Source organism: Centruroides sculpturatus, unplaced genomic scaffold (genome assembly GCF_000671375.1).
Source record: "Centruroides sculpturatus isolate CEXI.00-Female unplaced genomic scaffold, Cexi_2.0 scaffold983, whole genome shotgun sequence".
Taxonomy (NCBI): Eukaryota; Metazoa; Arthropoda; class Arachnida; order Scorpiones; family Buthidae; genus Centruroides; species Centruroides sculpturatus.
In genome coordinates this window covers 173,254-192,993 of record NW_019385180.1, presented here as the reverse complement: position 1 = coordinate 192,993, position 19,740 = coordinate 173,254, and the positions used below count along the sequence as shown (strand labels likewise).

At 29.5% G+C, this 19,740-nt stretch overlaps 1 protein-coding gene across 1 annotated transcript in view; it reads right to left on the bottom strand.

The window, feature by feature from the left end:
* The window catches only part of LOC111635834 (exportin-1-like), a 78,424-nt gene that overhangs the window by 31,893 nt on the left and 26,791 nt on the right, over window positions 1–19,740 (bottom strand). Inside the window, 2 exon segments of the mRNA XM_023380934.1 lie at window positions 6,509–6,630; window positions 17,679–17,755. Of these exon segments, the coding sequence (XP_023236702.1) occupies window positions 6,509–6,630; window positions 17,679–17,733 (177 nt within the window). The 5' untranslated portion in view covers window positions 17,734–17,755.

Genomic DNA, 19,740 nt, shown 5'->3' with positions numbered 1-19,740 from the left:
GTTATCCTTATCCTCTGAGCATTTTTCTGCATTATCTTCAGATCCATGCTTTACCTTTTGCAAAATGTATGTAATTTTAGATTGCTTGCTTCTAGTTAAAAGGTCTTTATAAATTTCCTTATATGGTGCTAAGCACTTATGAAGAATAAAGCAAGTATGGAATAAGGGAAAAACATTCGGCAACATCAGAAGCAGAAGCGTCGCGATCTGGCAACATTGAAACAAGTTTCGAGAAGGACCACGTGTATCGACAGAAGGCGAGAAAAGAAAATTTACATACTTAAGTACTAATAGTTCACAAAAATAATAATTTTCGTGAACTATTATTACTTAAGTATGTAAAAATTTATTACATTTCCTGTTGTACGAGGGTTTTACCCAATTCTCGAACCGTGTCAGAGTGAATCCATGCTATAAAAGTACCGTGTTATACAGGGAATGGTACCAATTCTCGAACCGTGTTAGAGTGAATCCGTGCTATAGAAGTGCCGTGTTATACGGGGGTTACCTGTACACTAAGAAGGAATTCTTTTACAGCATCAAAATTACATCCAGTGTACTAGGAAAATGTCAACTCAACTTTAATATGTTATACTAATCAGCATTCATTCTAAGAATGTGCACTAATTTTTTACTTACAAATTTGTTTTCTTCACAATTAAATGATCTACTCTGTGTTCAAATGCTTATATGTTCATATCAGCAACTATTATTTTTATTATTTGCAATTGATTGAAACTATTATTTGAGGGCAACTATTAATAGAATAAAACCAGTAACTTTTTGCTTTATTATTATTCAAGCAATAATGCAACATTCTAATTTTGTTTCAATATACTGTAAGAAATACATTTTGGTAGCAGTGACATTGCTAAATTGAATATGCAGTTTTTCAGTTTATAGTAAGTCATATCTTCCTCCAATAGACAGTGCATTTACTATTACAGGGTGCTGATTAAGTAATATAAACATTGTATTTGATATCAATTCTTTCCCTCCTTCTTTTGAAAACCTAAGTCCATAGAATATATGTAGAATCCCATACTACTGTAAACTTTTGGTGCAAAAGAAATATGCTAAAAATGTGAACAGTGATGAAATATTGAGCAAAAGAAGTTTGTCAAACAATATTTTGGCTGAAAGCAGGCAAAATATATTCTTTGAATCAAGCAGTAAATATGGAGAAGAAATACTAAAATGTGCAGAAATAAGAGACAATTTTATAAATAAGATTGGTAAAGAACAGCCATGATGCACTTGATTTTCAAATTAATTAGTTTCACTTAAAATAATTTGTTCCAATTATTTTACTTGAAATTTAATAGAACAAGATAAAGGTTTTGTCTGACACAAAAATTGCTATCCAACAATGAACTACTACAGCACTCTTTAAAGTTAAATGTGGTTGAACAAATAATCGAATCATTTTTTTTAACTGCATATTTATTGTATGTAAATGATACATAAAATACAAATATGTATGCCATTATTTTTTTGTTTCAAGTAAAGTTTAAGTTCTTTCTTTGTGAAATTGCAGATGTTTATACCATACAGTGGACATTTGATATAATGACCATCCAATATAGTAAACAACTTTATTGCCTACTATTGTGTATATTTATATTTTAAAAACTTGAAATACTTGTTCTAATTGCATTTTCTGTTTCATCTTAATTCAAAAGAGGAATTATTACAATAATCTGTTATTCAATTATGTCATTTAATGATGACAATGTGCATAAAAGAAAGTCAATCAACTGCAAAATTATATCAATATAATTTCATAAAATAATATTCCTAAACATATTTTTCTTACTTAAATTCATTAAAACTCAAAACATTTCATCATTAATAGTTATCTATACTAATATTATAAAGAGGTAATGTTTGTAAGTTTGTATGTAGAGGGTAATCTCCAAAACTACTCATCTGATTTCAAAAATTCTTTCACCAATATTTAGAATGGAACTTCAGGGTGGACATAGGCTGTATATTATTCCATTAAACATTCATATAAATTAAAATATATAATCTAAGGTTAAGGCTTTTATGTCCAACAGATGGCGTTATGAGTATGATGACGTAAGTTTGCTTTTCTGTGAGGATGAACTAAAGCAGATATCTTCTATCTATCTATATAAATAAAAATGTAATGTTCATTAGTTCCTACTGATTCCTTTGAAATTTTAACACAACGCTGCATTCAAATACGCATGTGTTTTTATATAATATATATGTCGAAATTCCCCCCCACTAGGGGAGATGGACAGGATTAAGGCTTACCGTAAAGAACTCTGCTTCTAATTATACTAGTTTAGATGCGATTTTTTGCATTTTTGATTGCGTTTTAATAGGGTACATCAAGAGAATGTACACTAAGAAGGAATTTTTTGAAAAATTCCCCCCACGGGGGAAGTGTTATACATTTATAATAGATACATTTTAAGCCACAACAACGCTTGGTGAGGTCTGCTAGTTAATGATAAAATGCTTTGAATTTTAATGAATACTGACTATTATGAATATTCTGATATTGAATAATGAATAATTAATACTGATTTAAATATTTTAACACTGACTGTTCTTTATTACATACAGGTATAACTGCAATAACTGCAGAAATAGTTAAATAACTAGTCACAGGTTTTTCTAAGCTGTGGTTTGCACAGTCATGTAATTTTTGAAATTCCAAACACTTTTTTGAGCACATAATTGTCATTTCAAACAAATAAACTTACAATAATTACACACAATTATTGTAAGTTTACTTATTTACAAAAACATTTTCATCATCTTATTAGTATTGAGATTGTAAATTCTTATAAAAAAATTAATTTGTATGATTCTTTTAAAATATATTTAGATTGTCATAATAAATTTATATAAACATTCAAAATTTCATTCCCAATACAATTAAAACCCATCATCAAATATAATATATGAAATGACAATTTCAGCAATAATATTACAAAAATTACATTTCAACTGAAACTCAATATAAATTATTTTTAATAAATTACTAGCAGGCCCAGCATTGCCCGGGCAAAAAATAACAACAATGGTTAAGATTATTAGATTACAGTAAAGTGTTGTTTATCTGAAATGTCAGTTAACCAAAAGCATTCCAGTCAGCAAATTTAAATTTTCACTAGTGCTGTGGCACTGCAATCTTTGGCTATATCTTGGGCTAGTCCAATATTGTTTTGTTGGTGTGTGTTTTAGCTGGCAGCACTGGCACTTTTGTGTAGTGTTTTTCTGAGGACTGTGTGTTGTGCTGAATCGAACGTTTTTGATACTAGATTAACTTCTAAAGTATAATTTTTTTTTGTTTTTATATTTTTCAATATATTTATTTTGTTTGTAAAAAATAAAGAAATAATTTTTAACAATACAACAGCCATGATTATTATTTTAAAAAGTTTACATTAGGCTTAACATTGATGAAAATTCAATACAAAGCGACACACAACGAAGAAAAATTTCAACACAAGATAGGTTAATATATTTTTTCATACATAATCGGTTATCCAAAAAATAAGTTGTCCGAACAACCTCAGTCCCCAATTGATTTGGATAAATAACACTCTGCTGTATTTCATACTTCTAACCCTTCTATTACAAGTACAGTGGAACCTCGGTATATGACCTTAATCCGTTCCTGGTATACTGAATATGACATATACCAAACCAACCTTTCCCATAAGTAGTAATGTAAAAATGATTAATCCGTTCTCATGTAAAAAAAAAAAATGGCTGGCTTTAAACACCTTGCTTTCCTGGCTAGTTCCTGCTTGATTTTTTATGAGATCAGCATGTATCTTTTTAGCTTTCTTGAAAATAATTGCTTCTGATAAGCTGTTGCCAGAACACTGTTTTTCAGTTATCAAAGCAAAAGCAATTTCTCAACATGATCTAATGTCTTCGATCTCTGTTTAGAAATTGATTTAACCCCTTTCGCAACATTAGCAAATTTAATAATGTCTTTATTTTTCATGATTGTCGATATCGTCGTTCTCTGAATACGGTATGCAACAGTTAAATCTCGAACACACATGCCATCTTCATATTTCTCAACAATCTCTTTTTTCAGTTCCATTGTGATTTTAGTCGTTTTTTTATTTTTCTGTTGCCTTTTTGCAATTCATGATTAATAAAAATAATAACATTTTACTTACAAATTAAAATCAAAAGAAATTTAACAAAGTTATAAACTGTGGCACCACGAACGTCTAGTCTGGTCTAATACACAGATAGTGCTACTTGTTCATAGATGACGCATATAATTAAATTAAGTCGTATACCGAACAAAAGTCGTATACTGAGCAAAATTTGTTTCGTCCAAACAGGACGTATTCCAAATTGGACGTATTTTAAAGTAGACATATTCCAAATTGGACGTATTCTAAAGCAGACGTATACCAAGGTACCACTGTATTTGATTTGTATAACTACAAAGGTTATCTTACATAAGGGTTTATCACACCAAGTGCCCAATCTAATGCATTTTAAAATTTCTTTAAATTGTGTACAGTAGAGGAATAAAGAATTCTTTTCATTTAAAATGTGTTAGATTGGTCACTCTATATGATAAACCATTATGTAAAATAACCTTTGTACTTATATATATCAAATACTATAATATAACAAACATAAATAGTTTGGTCATTTTATCCTATCATTGTCACATTTATTGCAATACCCAGATGGTATGAAATGGCACACTTTCAATGGTCAAGTAGACAGGAATTGAAAATATGATACATTAAATTTTTTCAGATATAATTTTTTCTAATGTTAACTTTAAGAAACTGTACCATTCACAGCCAAATATCAAATGGTAATCTGCCAACCAATCAAATTTTGCAAAAAAAGGTCCAAAAAAATTTAACTCTGCACCCTTGAAAACCACTGAAAACTTATTTTGTGCAGGCTGATAACCTTGTATTAAGTAATTTTCCTATTCAAATGCAACCATACTACTAGTTTGATAGAAAGGACTGTTGCAGAAGGGAACTGAAGTAATTCAATCAAACGTAGTTGTTGACCTCTTCCCAGAAGAGAAGACTGTCAATGACTACTAATGAATACTGGTCAACTATTAATGTTAAAAAAGTGATCCTTGTTGAATAGGTTGTGATGGCCCTGCATGTGATCAAAGTTGCTAACCTTAATGTCTGAAAGACTTCATGTGACTTGTTTAAATAAAAAAAAAAATATTTAGAAAAATGAGAGAATAATTACTTTTATGTAATAATAGTGTTTATATTTTCGTAACAGATTGTATAAACTACACGGGAAGTATGTCCTTGTAAATACTGTGTTTATAGAAAAATTATTCGAATTAGTTTGGTTTATTTTGTTACAGAAACGCAACACGTGTAATCTACCAAAGGGAATGAATGCATCCCAGGAAGGTTTTCATGTAAAGCTGGTCCCTATTTAGGTGTTATTAACATGAAGAAAACCCAAGAAACTCCACATGGCCAGCCTGTTGCCCATGCCAAACCCATGACTGACTACCACAGTTCAGTGGTTGCATGCACTTGGCTATGGGAGGGCATTTATTAGAATTAGAAAATATCATTCAGAAATGAAAAAAACCCAGTTGTTAGATGTGAAAAATTAAATACTTAGACTTTTCACAGGACTTAACACTAGATTTCACATAGGCAAGTGCTATGTGCTACCTGTTGCAGTAATAATATAGTGCATCTAATTTACACTATATCATTGTAGCAGTAATAAAGTGAATATAATACACAGTAGAGCATCAATTATCCAACCCTCGATTAACCGTCACATTGGTTAACCGACCGTTCTAGTCCGCAAATTTCAAATGTCCGCTAGTGATATGGCACTACAATATTTGGCTATGTCTTGGCTACTTTAATATTATTTTTGTTAAATTTTTGCATGTTTTAGCTGGCAATACAGGCTCGACCATTGAAGGGAGGCCAGTATTTTCTAATTATGAGTGGTTGTTTGTTTTGTGAGCACTAAAATAATTTAAAAATAATTTTTAATGATACAATAGTAACGATTATTATTTTTTTAAAGAATTTGTTAGGCTTAATATTGATGAAAGTTCAACACGAAGTTGGTTAATAGCGATATACTAATATACTATACTAATAATGTATTTTTTTCATTCTTTTCCGACCAACCTGAGTCCCCAAGTGAGTTGGATAATCAATGCTCTACTGTACATATTTTTTAAAAGTATATCCATTTTAAGAATTATATTTAGTTTATTATTTTCTTAAACTTTTTTCCAATAGATGGCACTATGTGTAAACCCAGCAAATCAAATGTGGACAAATTAATTAATCCATAGAAATGTAATCAATATTTTGGATTGATATTTATGATATTATCTAAGTTAGAAGCATGTTAATGTAAATGCCGAGTTTCATAGAAATTGGTTGAACAACCTAAGTATGCATAGTGAACAAACAAACAAATAAATTATTATTATTATTATTATTATATAGATTTAATGTCTAAATACCTGAGGTCCTTCACCAGTATACATGCAATTAACTACACTATCAAGAAGATTTATATCCAACTTCTGACTAAAATCCAAGAGTCTTGCTGCCTGATCAGCTAGTGTGGCCATGTTCCCATTCACTAAAAACAAAAAAATTTTTTTTATTAATTTCATTATATATTTATCTGAATATTAACACAAAAACAGCTTAATTTATTTTTAATGTATTTTAAGTATATTTAAAATTTACCACATTTTGATTATCATTTGCTTCCAAACAAAACAAAAACCATCAAATCTTATTTGAGAAAACAAGAAATTAAAATAAAAAAGTTAAGAATACAAGTGATAATTTCTTAGAATCAAATTTTAGTTAATTTAAAATGTAAAAATGTCTTGTTAATTTTTACATTTTTAGTGTTTTTTGCAATTATAAAAAAAAATAAAAAGTCTTTTCATGTAAACAATCAAAGTTTGAATATTTTAAATCATGACTGAAGTGATTCAAATATTTAAATAAAGTATCTGTTGCCTGAAAATCGTTAATTTGAAGTAATTATTCTCAAGATATTAAAATAATTTTTCCTTATTTTAAATATAAGTACAGTGGAACCCCGGTTACGTACGTAATCCATTCCACGAGTCCGTTCATTAACCGAAGCAATTTTTCCCATAGAAATTAATGCAAATACAATTAATCCGTTCTAGTCGTCAGTATTTTTGTAATTTTATTTGTAAAATGGGTTTTCTTTAATAAAAATATAAGAAAGTGTGCTCATAAACAGTCGATCTAGGTTAAATTTTCGGAAAAGGGGAAAGATTTGACGGGTATAAAAACACCACATATGATCGTTAAAGTTCTAAAATGACAGATAGCAGAAACAATAGGCTAAATTATGAGCGAAAGGCTTATAGGTCTATCAACAATCTGTAATCGACGAACAGGTGTCAAATAAACACCTCGGAACAAACCTTTCTCGTGACCTGATGTAGTTTCGATTTTCACCTGGAGACAAAAGAAGAAAACAATCGGGAAGCGAGGAATGGGATGCAGGACTAATCGTGAGATTCAAGGAAGAAATACTATAAAAACCCCGAATCTCAAGGTCAAAATGCAGTTTTCCTAAAAATTCTATGGCGATTAATCTGTGTCGTCTTCATCTGGATTAAGCCTGAAGTCGTGCCCGCTAAAATTTGTGTTGTGTCTCGCGGACCGCTCCAGTTGTTGTAGCTCTGTCACCTACCATCACTTCTGTGACCAAGCGAACCCATCTCGTATGCTCTGGGGCTACAACTGATCAACTTGCACTATTGTAGGACCAGCGATATGCCACTCCTCAGTGCCGAGAGAAAATACTGTAGATAAGCCATTTCCAACTACCTCAAATATGTAAACATCTTCCCGTTCTAATGAATGATTTTCATTGTAAAATACTTGTCATCTTTGTCTCCTCCACCACCACCACCACCACCACACAAATGGACCCTAGAGCATCACCGACACACGATTAACTGATTTTTCCTAAAAGTCGGCAAGCTTACAAATTTGACACAAAAAGCAGTTAAGTTCATTATCCGAGACAAAATTTTTCCAAAATAAAAGTTCGTTAACTGAATTGGTCGTTAACCAGGACATTCGTTAACCGGGGTTCCACTGTACTTTATATTTTATTTTAATGTAACATTTGATTAATGATTAATATTTGATCTGAATAAGGTTTTAAAAAAATAATTACAGTTGAACCTCATTAACACAATTAGTCACAGTGACCAGAAACTTAAAAATAATTTGTATTATGAGTCACATCATTAATTATGTAAAAAATTATAATAGATATTTAATAAAAACCATACTTTTCGTTTCACCAGAACTTACTAACATTATTGGCAACAAAAAAAAAATTCATTAGCATTTAACTGATATTTGTTTTTTTGAGTTTTGCTATTTGCATTCATTTTCAAGTAGGCTCAAACTGACTACTTGCGTAAGCTGCTTTAATTTTTTTTATTCCAAAATGCTTAATAATGTACTTTTTGCTATTTCTGTTATTTTTTTTTTTAACTTGCCATTACTCACTTTCTTCAAAGTTTCTAATTTCCCAAAAACAAATCTTGCTGAACTTCAATTTTTTTTCTACTATAATGGACATTTACATTACACACAGTAGATATTGTAAACTGCATTACCAAATTACTTTTTAAAAAATTTATAAATTTTTAAAAGTAATCTGATGTTAAAGAAAAAGTTACAAGTTATCAAAATGCACACGATTTCTGTGCCCAAGCAACAAAAAACAAATTAAGATCACATAAAAAGTAACTCAATTTGGGATTTTTCATCCAATCAGCTACCTATATTTTATAGTCACTACTATAAAATGTAGGTACTGGTTTACAATCTCTCTTCTGTGGGTGAAGAGATTCTGGAAGTCCCACCTTAAGAGAAGAGATTAAAATTTAAAAATATTTAAAAAATTACCACAAATCAAAATAATCTCTTTCTTTGTCACATAATATTGTATTTTTAAATAATGAAAACAAAAGATCTGAAATCTCCAAATGCATGCATTTGAGATTTGTGGAAATTTTGGTAGAAAACATTTTAGTTTTCATTAAGTGAAGGAATTTCTTGAAGACAGTGATCATCAGTTCATTTGAAATGGAATTTCATGTCAGACATATTCATGTTAAAAAATAGATTATTGTAATACATAGAGAACTTGACAAAAAATTAGGAAACAGTTTATGGTAAAAGTAATTCAATTCATGGTAATGTTCATGGGGTTCTCACACACACACACACTCTTTCTACAATAAGATAATATTAGCATAAAACTAATTTAATAAATTTATTCCATTCAAACATAGATTTCTCCCAAATTTTATAAATATTATTTTTAAAAATTAAGAATGTAATACATGAGGGCTATTTTTAAAATAAGGTCCATTTGTGAATGAGAGTTAGAATGATGCGCAATCACAGCAGTGCATATGTGCGTCTGCTCCAAGCATGCTTTGCACATGTTAAAACACCATTCGCAGCCATATCATCTGTCTCTCTGTGTAAAAGCTGTAAAAGTTTATAATGTTTAAGAAAATTGAGTCACTCACTGACTGTGAGATATAATCTGTTATTCGATTCTTGAGTGCAAGAAACTTAGCGGTGGAAATTCATCGTCAGATTTGTAAAGTTTACAGTGATAATGCTATGAGTGACAGCAAAGTTCAAAAGTGGGTGAGAATGTTCAAGGACCAGCGGGTTAATGTGCATGATGAGCCACACCCTGGCTGACCTCTGATTTCTGAAGATTTGGTTTGTGATGTGGATAACAAAATTCGAGAGGACTGATGATTCACGATTTCAATATTATCAATTGAATTTCCACAGGTTTCAAGATCAGTTTTGTGTACCATTATTTCGGAGAAACTGAATTATCGAAAATTGTGTTCTTGGTGGGTTCCAAGACTGCTTTCTGACAATCACAAAACAAAAAGATTGGGCAGTGCTTTATCATTTTTGACTTGATATGATCAAGAAGGAGATGAATTGTTGGACCACATCATTACAAGAGATGAGACTTGGGTGTCTCACATGACTACTGAGTCCAAGCAACAGTCAATGGAATGGCAACAATGTCTTTGCCAACCAAAGTAAAAACCAAGCAGTCCATTTCAGCACGAAAAATCATGGCAACTGTCTTTTGGGACAGGAAAGGGATTTTTTTTGTGGATTTTATGCTAAGAGGCACAACAATCAATTCTGATGCATATTGTGTGATCTTGAGAAAATTCCAGCATGCCATACAAAACAAGCATGGTCTACTGCATTCCGGTGTGATGTTGCTCCATGACAATGCAAGGCCACATGTTTCTGCACAAACACAAGGTCTAATCAGTTCTTTTGGATGGGAACAACTGAATAATCCATCCACCTTACAATCCAGACATTGCACCCAGCGATTTTCACTTGTTTCGATACTTAAAGGAGTATTTTGGTGGTTAACGGTTCAAAGACGACAAAGAAGTGAAAACTGCAGTCATGGATTGGGCTTTTTCACAGGTGGCAGATTTCTTTGAAGTCAGAATTCAAAAAAATTGTTGAGTGGTATGACAAATGTTTGAACAAAAATGAAAATTATGTAGAAAAGTAGATAAAAGTATGTAGAATATGGGAAAAAATATATTTTAATGATATTTACAGTATTTTTCTTCTTATTAAAAAGTGGACCTTATTTAAAAAATAGCCTTCGTATTTGGTTTTAAGTAATATTTATAAACTAGAAATTTTACCGTCAAACATGACAGAATTTTTTAACGAGAAAGTAAAGGTCGAAGAATTAAGAAGAGCTTCAAGTCAAGCTTACATTCCGATGCTGTTTCAGCAGCCCTTGACAAAGCCATTCTTACTCAATGTTGCTCAAGTCGGACTTCACGATCTTCAGGAGTCTCGATTGTTCTTATTCTTTTAGATCTAGAATTTATCTTAAGCTTCCCCTAGGAATTTTTTTTCCCGACATAATAGTTAGTCTTTTTAATGATAAAAACAATGATGAATTGTGCATATGTTAATTACATGAGTGATAACACTTTCTAAATAACGAGCTCATTAGATTGTTACTTCTGACTGGATAATAGAACATCATGTGGTCACTAGGGAGAGATTTTAAAAAAATTTGTTATAGAAATGACATGATGAGACTATCTTTTTTGTAAGTTTAAATTTTAAATTTAATGAAGTAAGTTTAAAATATGCCATTTACCAAAATATTTAAAAATGCAACTTCCCTCGTCAAGCATGAACTAAATGAGGTCACTGACATCACTTCAACATAAATGCTATCACAAATCCCAAATCAATAAAATATTTATTCTATAGCTAATATTTTCTTAAAATAAATAGTCTATACTTTCAATCAGAACATAAAACAATTATAACCAAAATGTCATCTGGACTGGACAAAAACTGCAGGAGTTATAAGAAATTCATACACATGCACACAGACAGAAGACAGCCTTTATATTAGTATTTATAATTATATAACAATATATTTTGATATTTTTCATTTTCAGTTCTTATTTTTCAAACAGAATTATATATATTTTACAAAAATAAATTTAGGTATTTAATAAAAAACAAACGTTTGCTAAATTTGGTTATTTTTAAAGTAATCAACAATTATAATCAATTAAGAAATTAAGGTAATTGTGACCCTAATGATCACTGCAATTGCTCTGCAAGTATTGTAAGTGAATTTTGCTGACTAATAATGTGTCAAAAATATTTGTTTTAAATGAATTCTGACTGCTTATATGCATTTTTGTTGATTTTCTCAAGTTTAATTTTTTTCAAAGTCAATTTTATAGAACTGTATATTATACTGTATAGAACTTTTATACTGTATAATAAAATGCATGTTTTGATATTAATTTTATAAACAACAATACACGCATTTCATTATACAGTAAAACCTGTGAGAGGTGAACTTCCATATGAAAGAAACTTGTAAATCAGAAAATTGCCAATTTTATTAGTCAAATTTTTCCACCGAATAACCTATCTAAAGTAGACCTGTGAAAAACATCTTTCCGTATGTTTTATACCTCTGTTACTAATGTGAACTAAAATCTGTCTAAGACAGGAACTTAAATAGCATATCAAAAAGACTGACAAATACATTGAGATTGAAATCAAGTCTATCCATATTTATTTTGCTTGTATCATAATGGATTTTAGGAAACAGTTTAGTTAAATAATAATATAACTGACATTAATATATATGATTAAGGTCTAACAACATGTAAACATACAAACTACAGTTAATATTCAATACAAGCTTCTGATCTGTATTATCAATTAATTTGCAATAAATAACTACGAACATCATTGGCTTTTCTGTTATAATTATTAATATTGTATTTTTTACTTTTTCAGATTCTTTTATAAATGTTTATTTATAACACCATAGTGTCAAATGTATATATAAGTTACCTGGCTGAAAAGGGCTTTCAAACAGACCAAAATGCATTTCAGAAAATTTTGCTTTGATTGAATAAAAATTGGTTGGTTGGTTGGTTAAGGTTTTTTGGCGCAAGGGCCCTTTAGGCCATGCTGCGCCATGACAAAAGGTAAAATATAACAAAACTAAATATATATAACACAAAATATAAATATGACACAAAAACGTAAATAGAAACAAACAAACAAAACAACAAAATAGATATAAGCATATAATAAATAAATAAATAAATATATAAATAATTAATTAAATTTCTTTATAAATATTTACGACTTTCAAAAAGTTCAGTATCTTATCAAGATTTGGCCTCTGGCCCAAAATCTCTTTAAAACTTGCATTTCCAAAATGCTGTCTACGTATCCTCTCAGAGGCAATGCAGTTGTAAAGTATGTGTTTAACACTTACAGTACAGTTACAATATTGGCATAATGGCTGATCTTCACCCTTCAAAAGGNTGAGCCTCCCATTTATCCGAAGCAGGGGCCAAAGCAGTGTGTTGGGGACGTTATGTTGCCCCTCAACTACCAGGATCCCCCTTTCCGGCATACGGGACACCACGCACGGCAAACACGTGGGTGGACGTTCAGATCCCAGGGATGGTGAAGAAGAGTATCTAAACCATCTCTGGGAGGTCCCCTCACCACGGACAGGAACCCACATCGAGGGGTTGAATAAAAATTGAAAAGGTGTGATGAATTTGTACAGTTAATATGATCAATGAGCCTAATATTGAACAATGAAGTGAAATATGTTTAAAATTAGTTAAACTGTATTAAGTAATCTTGAATACATGCATTAAATCACATAAATTTAGATGTAAGCATCTTTCAGTTCCTACATGTGCCAGCAAAAAGTATATGTCATTTTTAAAATTGAAATATACCTCATAACTAAAGTAATCATGAGAGACTTCTATTGGCTACATTTTGATAGAAAAATTTTTCAGTTCATAAAAAGAAAGAACTTGCCCTTATTCTATTTTGTGTTTGACTTTAGCAAAAATTTCAGAAAATACTGTTTTCTGTTTCTGTCACATTAAAGGGACTAGACTAGAAACATAAATTCCTGGTCTAAGTTTGTTTGGTTTTAAAACAATGAGAAGATTGCTCTGATTTCCCAATGCAGTGGCATTTTAAAAAACATCTTACTGAAAATTTTGAATACCTCTTCATTAATTGTAATTAAAACAAATGCAGAGGAAACTCACAAGATGACAGCATGATTTTGGGGTCAGCGATCTTGATCAAACTCAATGAGGTTATAGTGCATCCCCAATGCATGTGCCAAGCAGTAAGGCACAATACTCAAAATTAATGGAGAAAATTGATGTTAAAATTGCAAATCACTTAAATCCTTCAAAATTTCCCTCATTTGTAGCATGGCTGATGTCTTGGTGGGGTGCACCATTTCATAACTGTGAAGCTTGTTTTGAATTTCAGTGGTATTAATATATATATTTTTTTTTTAATACAAAAATATAATTTTTAATTTTTTCTTGGCATTTTAAATTTATTATATTCATTTAAAAGTTATTTTCAAATATTCATGTACTGTACAGTACATATGGAATTCATACTAACATTTATTTATAATTTATTTGGGAAGAGGATTAGATTTAAATAAAATTATTATTTTAATAAAACATAAAATTCATCTGGATACGAGTCCAAGTTTACTTGCCATGTCTAATCACCAGGAACAACTATTTCCATTGCAGAGACAACCTTTCTTTAGAGGCTATGCCTCTGCACGAATATGTAAAACAGTTTAAAATGTCCACAGGTGACAATCCCAACACAATTAAAAATATATTTGTTTGTAGAAATGGGCTGGCAGAATTAAAAATTAATTAAAAAAAATTATCATTATTCAAGGCCAGTTTTGTTAACAAAAATGTCTTTTTTATTAACATTATTCAATCTGTTTGCTTTCCACAAGCACAATTTTGCAAATGATAACTGTTGTAGAAGTATGTGAACAATAAACATTTCTGCAGTGTGTGTGCATTGAATAAATGCAGATTATTACAATAAGACAATGATTTACATATGTCACTGGAAAAACAAACTTGATTAATGTTTAAAAACACTTTCATCATCAACTAATTTGGAGGAGAATCATTCATACCATATCACATGGGAAAATATCAAAGTGCTTATAAATGTTTTTTTTTTTTTTAACTGCCTTTGCAACTTCTGAAATTGTTGAAGGAACCCTTGGCTGCAATTAGGTCTTGATTTTGAAGGATGCTTTAACAATATGTAAATTTTATAATATTGTCATGCAGTGATTATTCTGCTAATGTTACCACCTGTCCAGTTTTCACCCGGACAGTCTGGGAATCAACTCACTGTCCGGGTGAACTATTAATTTTGTCCAGGAATATCATGTGCAACCTGTCGACCTTTTTTTTTTATTGCTTGTACAATTCATATTCGTACACGTCTCCAATAGAGCTAAGTCACCTGTAGGTTTTTTCTTAATTTAGGTTACTTATGTTACTCCTACCCAAGTCTCCCTAGTCACTAACTGTAACTGATTTAGAACTGGCATGCACTGCCAGTTATTGCAAAATGACATTGCGCATGCGTCAGAAACTTCTGTTCGAACAAACCTCACTTGCCGACCGGGTCAGCGATTTTGGCAACACTATATTCTACAGAACAAATTTCTATGCTATCAATGTTAGCACAAGATACCAAAGTAATCTTTTCCTTCTTTAGCAAATGAACATGCAATTATAGACACATTTAGGTTAAACAATGATTTTGTTGCCAGATTAAGTACAAACTGTACATGAAAATACAGAAAATGTTTTGTCTTTATATAAATATTGTTAGGAAGCTTTGACATTGACATTGCTTTTGACATTGACCTGTTACTTGAAACCATGGATTTTATTATCCTTTTTATTGTGCATCTGTAATTTTCTAAATAAAAATAAACCAGTTTTTCTCTCTGACAATATAAGTTTAAAAATACCAAAAATTAAAAATTATAATTTTGTATAAAAAAAAAATACATTGATACCGGCAAGATTCGAAACATGAACCTTACAGTAATGAAACTGGCATACCTTCACTGAGCCACAAGCCACACTACAAAGAAGGAAAATTTTGTAGGTTTTAAGTGATCTGTAATTTTCAACCTCAATTTTCTCCTTTAATTTTAAGCATTGCATCTTACTGCTTAACACATCAGACATTGGGGATGCACCATAACCCCACAGAGTTTGATCAAAATTGGTGACCCCAATGTCATGCCGTTCCCTCGTCAGACTATCAAATTCAAGCAAGTAAACCATCCAAGATAGCATCTATACTTTCAATGAAACTACAGAAAGACATTTTACTTAGAATACACGTACTTTCTTTTATTGTTTGAGAATATATACAAATATATGATATACATAAATTATATTTTATTTTCTATGTGCTTTTCCTTTTATTTTAAGGTAATTTCAATATACATAGTAAATAATGGCTAGATTGAAAATTGGTAAAAAGAAATAGATTCATATTTTGAAGCCATGATCATTTTCTTGTTCTAACCTGCTTAAGCTACAAAGTTTATGAATCCCATGCAATTCCAATTTCAGCTTTCATAGCTTTTACTGTACAATCATTGAATCTGTTGTCCATAATGAAAGTGTTTTAGAAAAAACTATCCCTGTTAATTACATACATTTTATGTGTCTTCTTTTTAGCATTAAAAAAATGTTATTTATTTCATTCATTTCAATTTATCATATTTATAAGCTATGTTGTCATCACTGAATGATATGAAATGTTTGAATGGAAAAACTTCTTTAAAAATAGACATTAATTACATTGCAGAAAAATCTAAAATTTTAAAAAAAGTAAAATATTTTAATTGCTGCATGTCTTCAAAGTTTAACCCTAATACTTACAGAATATCAATATGCATGAACAAATTTTAGCACTATTTTAATGATGTTTATTATTAATTGTCTCTGCATTATTTTAAATTGAAACATCTTACTTCAATTACTCATTAAAGTTTTTATAATATGACGATTTTAGTCTCTGTAATCCAAAATTATTCTTGGTAGACCAATCTCACAGCAATCGTATTGGCAAATTAAGTTTATTTTGTAAAGACTACATCAAAATTACAAAATAAACTTAATTTGCCAATACGATTGCTGTGAGATTGGTCTACCAAGAATAATTTTGGATTACAGAGACTAAAATCGTCATATTAACTAATATACAGCAAACCATATATATATATTTTAAAGTTTTTATATATAAATTAAGGTAGATAACTAAATAAGTATCTAATAATATTTACAGAAAAATTATAATTACAAAAAAGCAGTAACATACAATGATGCAAAATTAAGAGTTGGGTCCTGAAATCAATCAGAGTGAGATATCTATCTAGTAATCAGATAAACTTAAAAAAAGATAAAGTAGTAACAGAGAAATGTTTATTAAGCAACTGTTCAATGAAATTAATATTTTCAAAAGTAAAACTTGAAACTGGTGACACACCACTTTTCAAACAGCATTACCAATTATAAAAACTACTTGTAAATAAGATTACATCTCTTTGTTTTCAAATGATATAATTCAATAAATTTTAAATTGATTCAATAAATGATAAATTACTCTATGAAAGTTAAACTAATAAGGCCAAATGATAAACTGCTTATAAATTCATCCATTCTGACCAATTGAAATTACATTTAAAATTAAAATTATTAAAGAACTACATAATCTGATTAAAATAATCTTTTAATCAAATGACTTACATATTAGTATAAAGCAGTGATTCCAAAACTTTTCAACTGGCAGGCCAAACTGCAGATCAGTCATAAGATGGCAAGCCAAAAATATTTTGTATATTCCATATATACTAAGAGTAGAGCTATCTATATCATTTACTGTATGATTGATATATCAAACATGTTTTTGGGTCAAATTAATGTGTTCTATGGGCTAGATTTGGCCCAAGGGCTGTGGTTTGAATAGCACTGGCATAAAGGATTATCAAAAACAAATTTCAGCAATTGCTAAGACATGAAAATAAACTCATATGTACAGTAAAAATTTAATACTATGCATTTACATAACTTAAGTATTTATTTGACAATAGTTAAATTTTCTTAAAATGAATATTTGCATAAAGATCAGAAAATATTTTACCTGGGCCCCCAAATGTTACAGGTTGCTTCATCCCATCTACTTTCACGGAAGTCATAAAGATTCACTTCTTCAGCCACCTGTTGTAATATACTATTAGAAAAAATTGTTTAAAAATTTTCAATTTACAGAGTTTAATATCAATAAATATAATAGACTAATAATAATTTAACACATTATAGAAAAATCATTAACTACTAACAAAAATCAAGTTATATATTTTTTACAGAATGGTGCAATTAAAACAAAATCTAATAGATAAATACTAAGTTAACCAAAACTTACAAAAGCAAGATGCAACATAGTACAGAGGGGCATTACCATAAGCAAGCATAGTGATATATTAATACATTAAAAATTTTTATATATTTTATATATTTATTTGTATTCACAAATAAATCTTTGATAATTTAGTTCTAATTTTAAATCAATGTAAGAACTGATAGACTCCATTCTAACTGTTCCACCATTATAAATATCAAATGTCTACGACTATCATCTATCAATAGAATGGTAATTAAGATTTATATTGTAAAAACTCTATAATTGCAATGCTATACATTACAAAATCTTCTATTCATTTTAAATTTCATAGTGTGATAAACCAATTCAAAGTAATTCAATATATTCATTTTATAGTCATGATTTTATGAAGGAAAAAACACAATATGTTATTAATTATAATAATCAAACAGCAGCAATTCTAATAAATAAAAAGTAATTTCTTTTGGTCAGTGAAGGAAATCAAATTATTTTATTAAGAGATAACTAAACCAGAAACAGCCATTTTCTTATGATATATCACCATAAATTTTATACATATTTTTGATTTTTCTTTCACATTCAAGATAAATCTTAAACCATACACTAGAAAAGAAAATTAATTTCATTCATGTTGATGTTTTTAAATTAATGTTGGTTTATAGAATATAAACAAATAGCAAGAATATAAACAAGATTTAGAGTACATTTTATTAAATAATTTTATTCTACTGCCCAAATTTTAATATAAAATTCATAAATAACATGAGGAATATCTTATATATGCTGCTCTTCTGAGTGATGAAAAAATGTTAAATACGAGTTACAAAATATTATGAAACAAAACTTTAAATAATAATGTTTCACAATAGAACAACACAAAACAAATGTTTAACTAAAAAATTCAAATAAAATGAATTATTCATTTTTCAACATATATTGAAGGAATAAAAACATTAGTACAGTAATTACAAATTTGCATATTTTCTCAAATTTCTCATTTATGAATAGTCTTTAAAATTAAAAATTTTTTATAAATTAAAAAAAATTTTTTTAGTGATAAGCTGAATAAATAAACTTGCTCTAAATCTTTTGTTACAGTTGATTCCAGCTATAATAAAAATAATAATAGCTTCCCGCACTCATGATTATCAAATACACTATACCTATACAAAATACATTCAACACTCATTACATTTTTAGTAAACACAATGCAACAATTACTTAGCAAATAATTAACATAATTATTTAAAGCTATATTAAGCTTAAAATGAAATATGATAAATTTGAATATTGTATTTTAAAACTTGGTTCTTTTATTAAATTTTATAATTTATTAATTTGTTATTTTAATAAGACTTTTCAAATTAACACAATTGAAAACTTTCAAAAACGAATATAAAGATGTCTTGGGTGATTATTATTATTATTGTTGTGTTTACCATGTTTCCCCGAAAATAAGACAGTGTCTTATATTAATTTTTGCTCTGAAAAATGCGCTGGGTTTTATTTTCAGGGAATGTCTTATTTTTTCCAGGAAGAAGAATTCACATTTATTATTAAACAAAAAAATTCCCAAGTTGAACTTAGACGAAACTGATGTATATCCAGTGTGTCGAACTGTCGCCTTTTTATAGCGTCAACATCGGACTCGATGACCAATTAGTGCTTACTGAACCGTAGCACTATGCAAATGTCATTTAGCATGATTCCCGGCCGACTAATTAGCCATCACCAGCCGTAACGTTATGCAAATCTGTGATTCCCAAGCCATAGTCTTATGCAAATCATGCCGTGTGGCGTA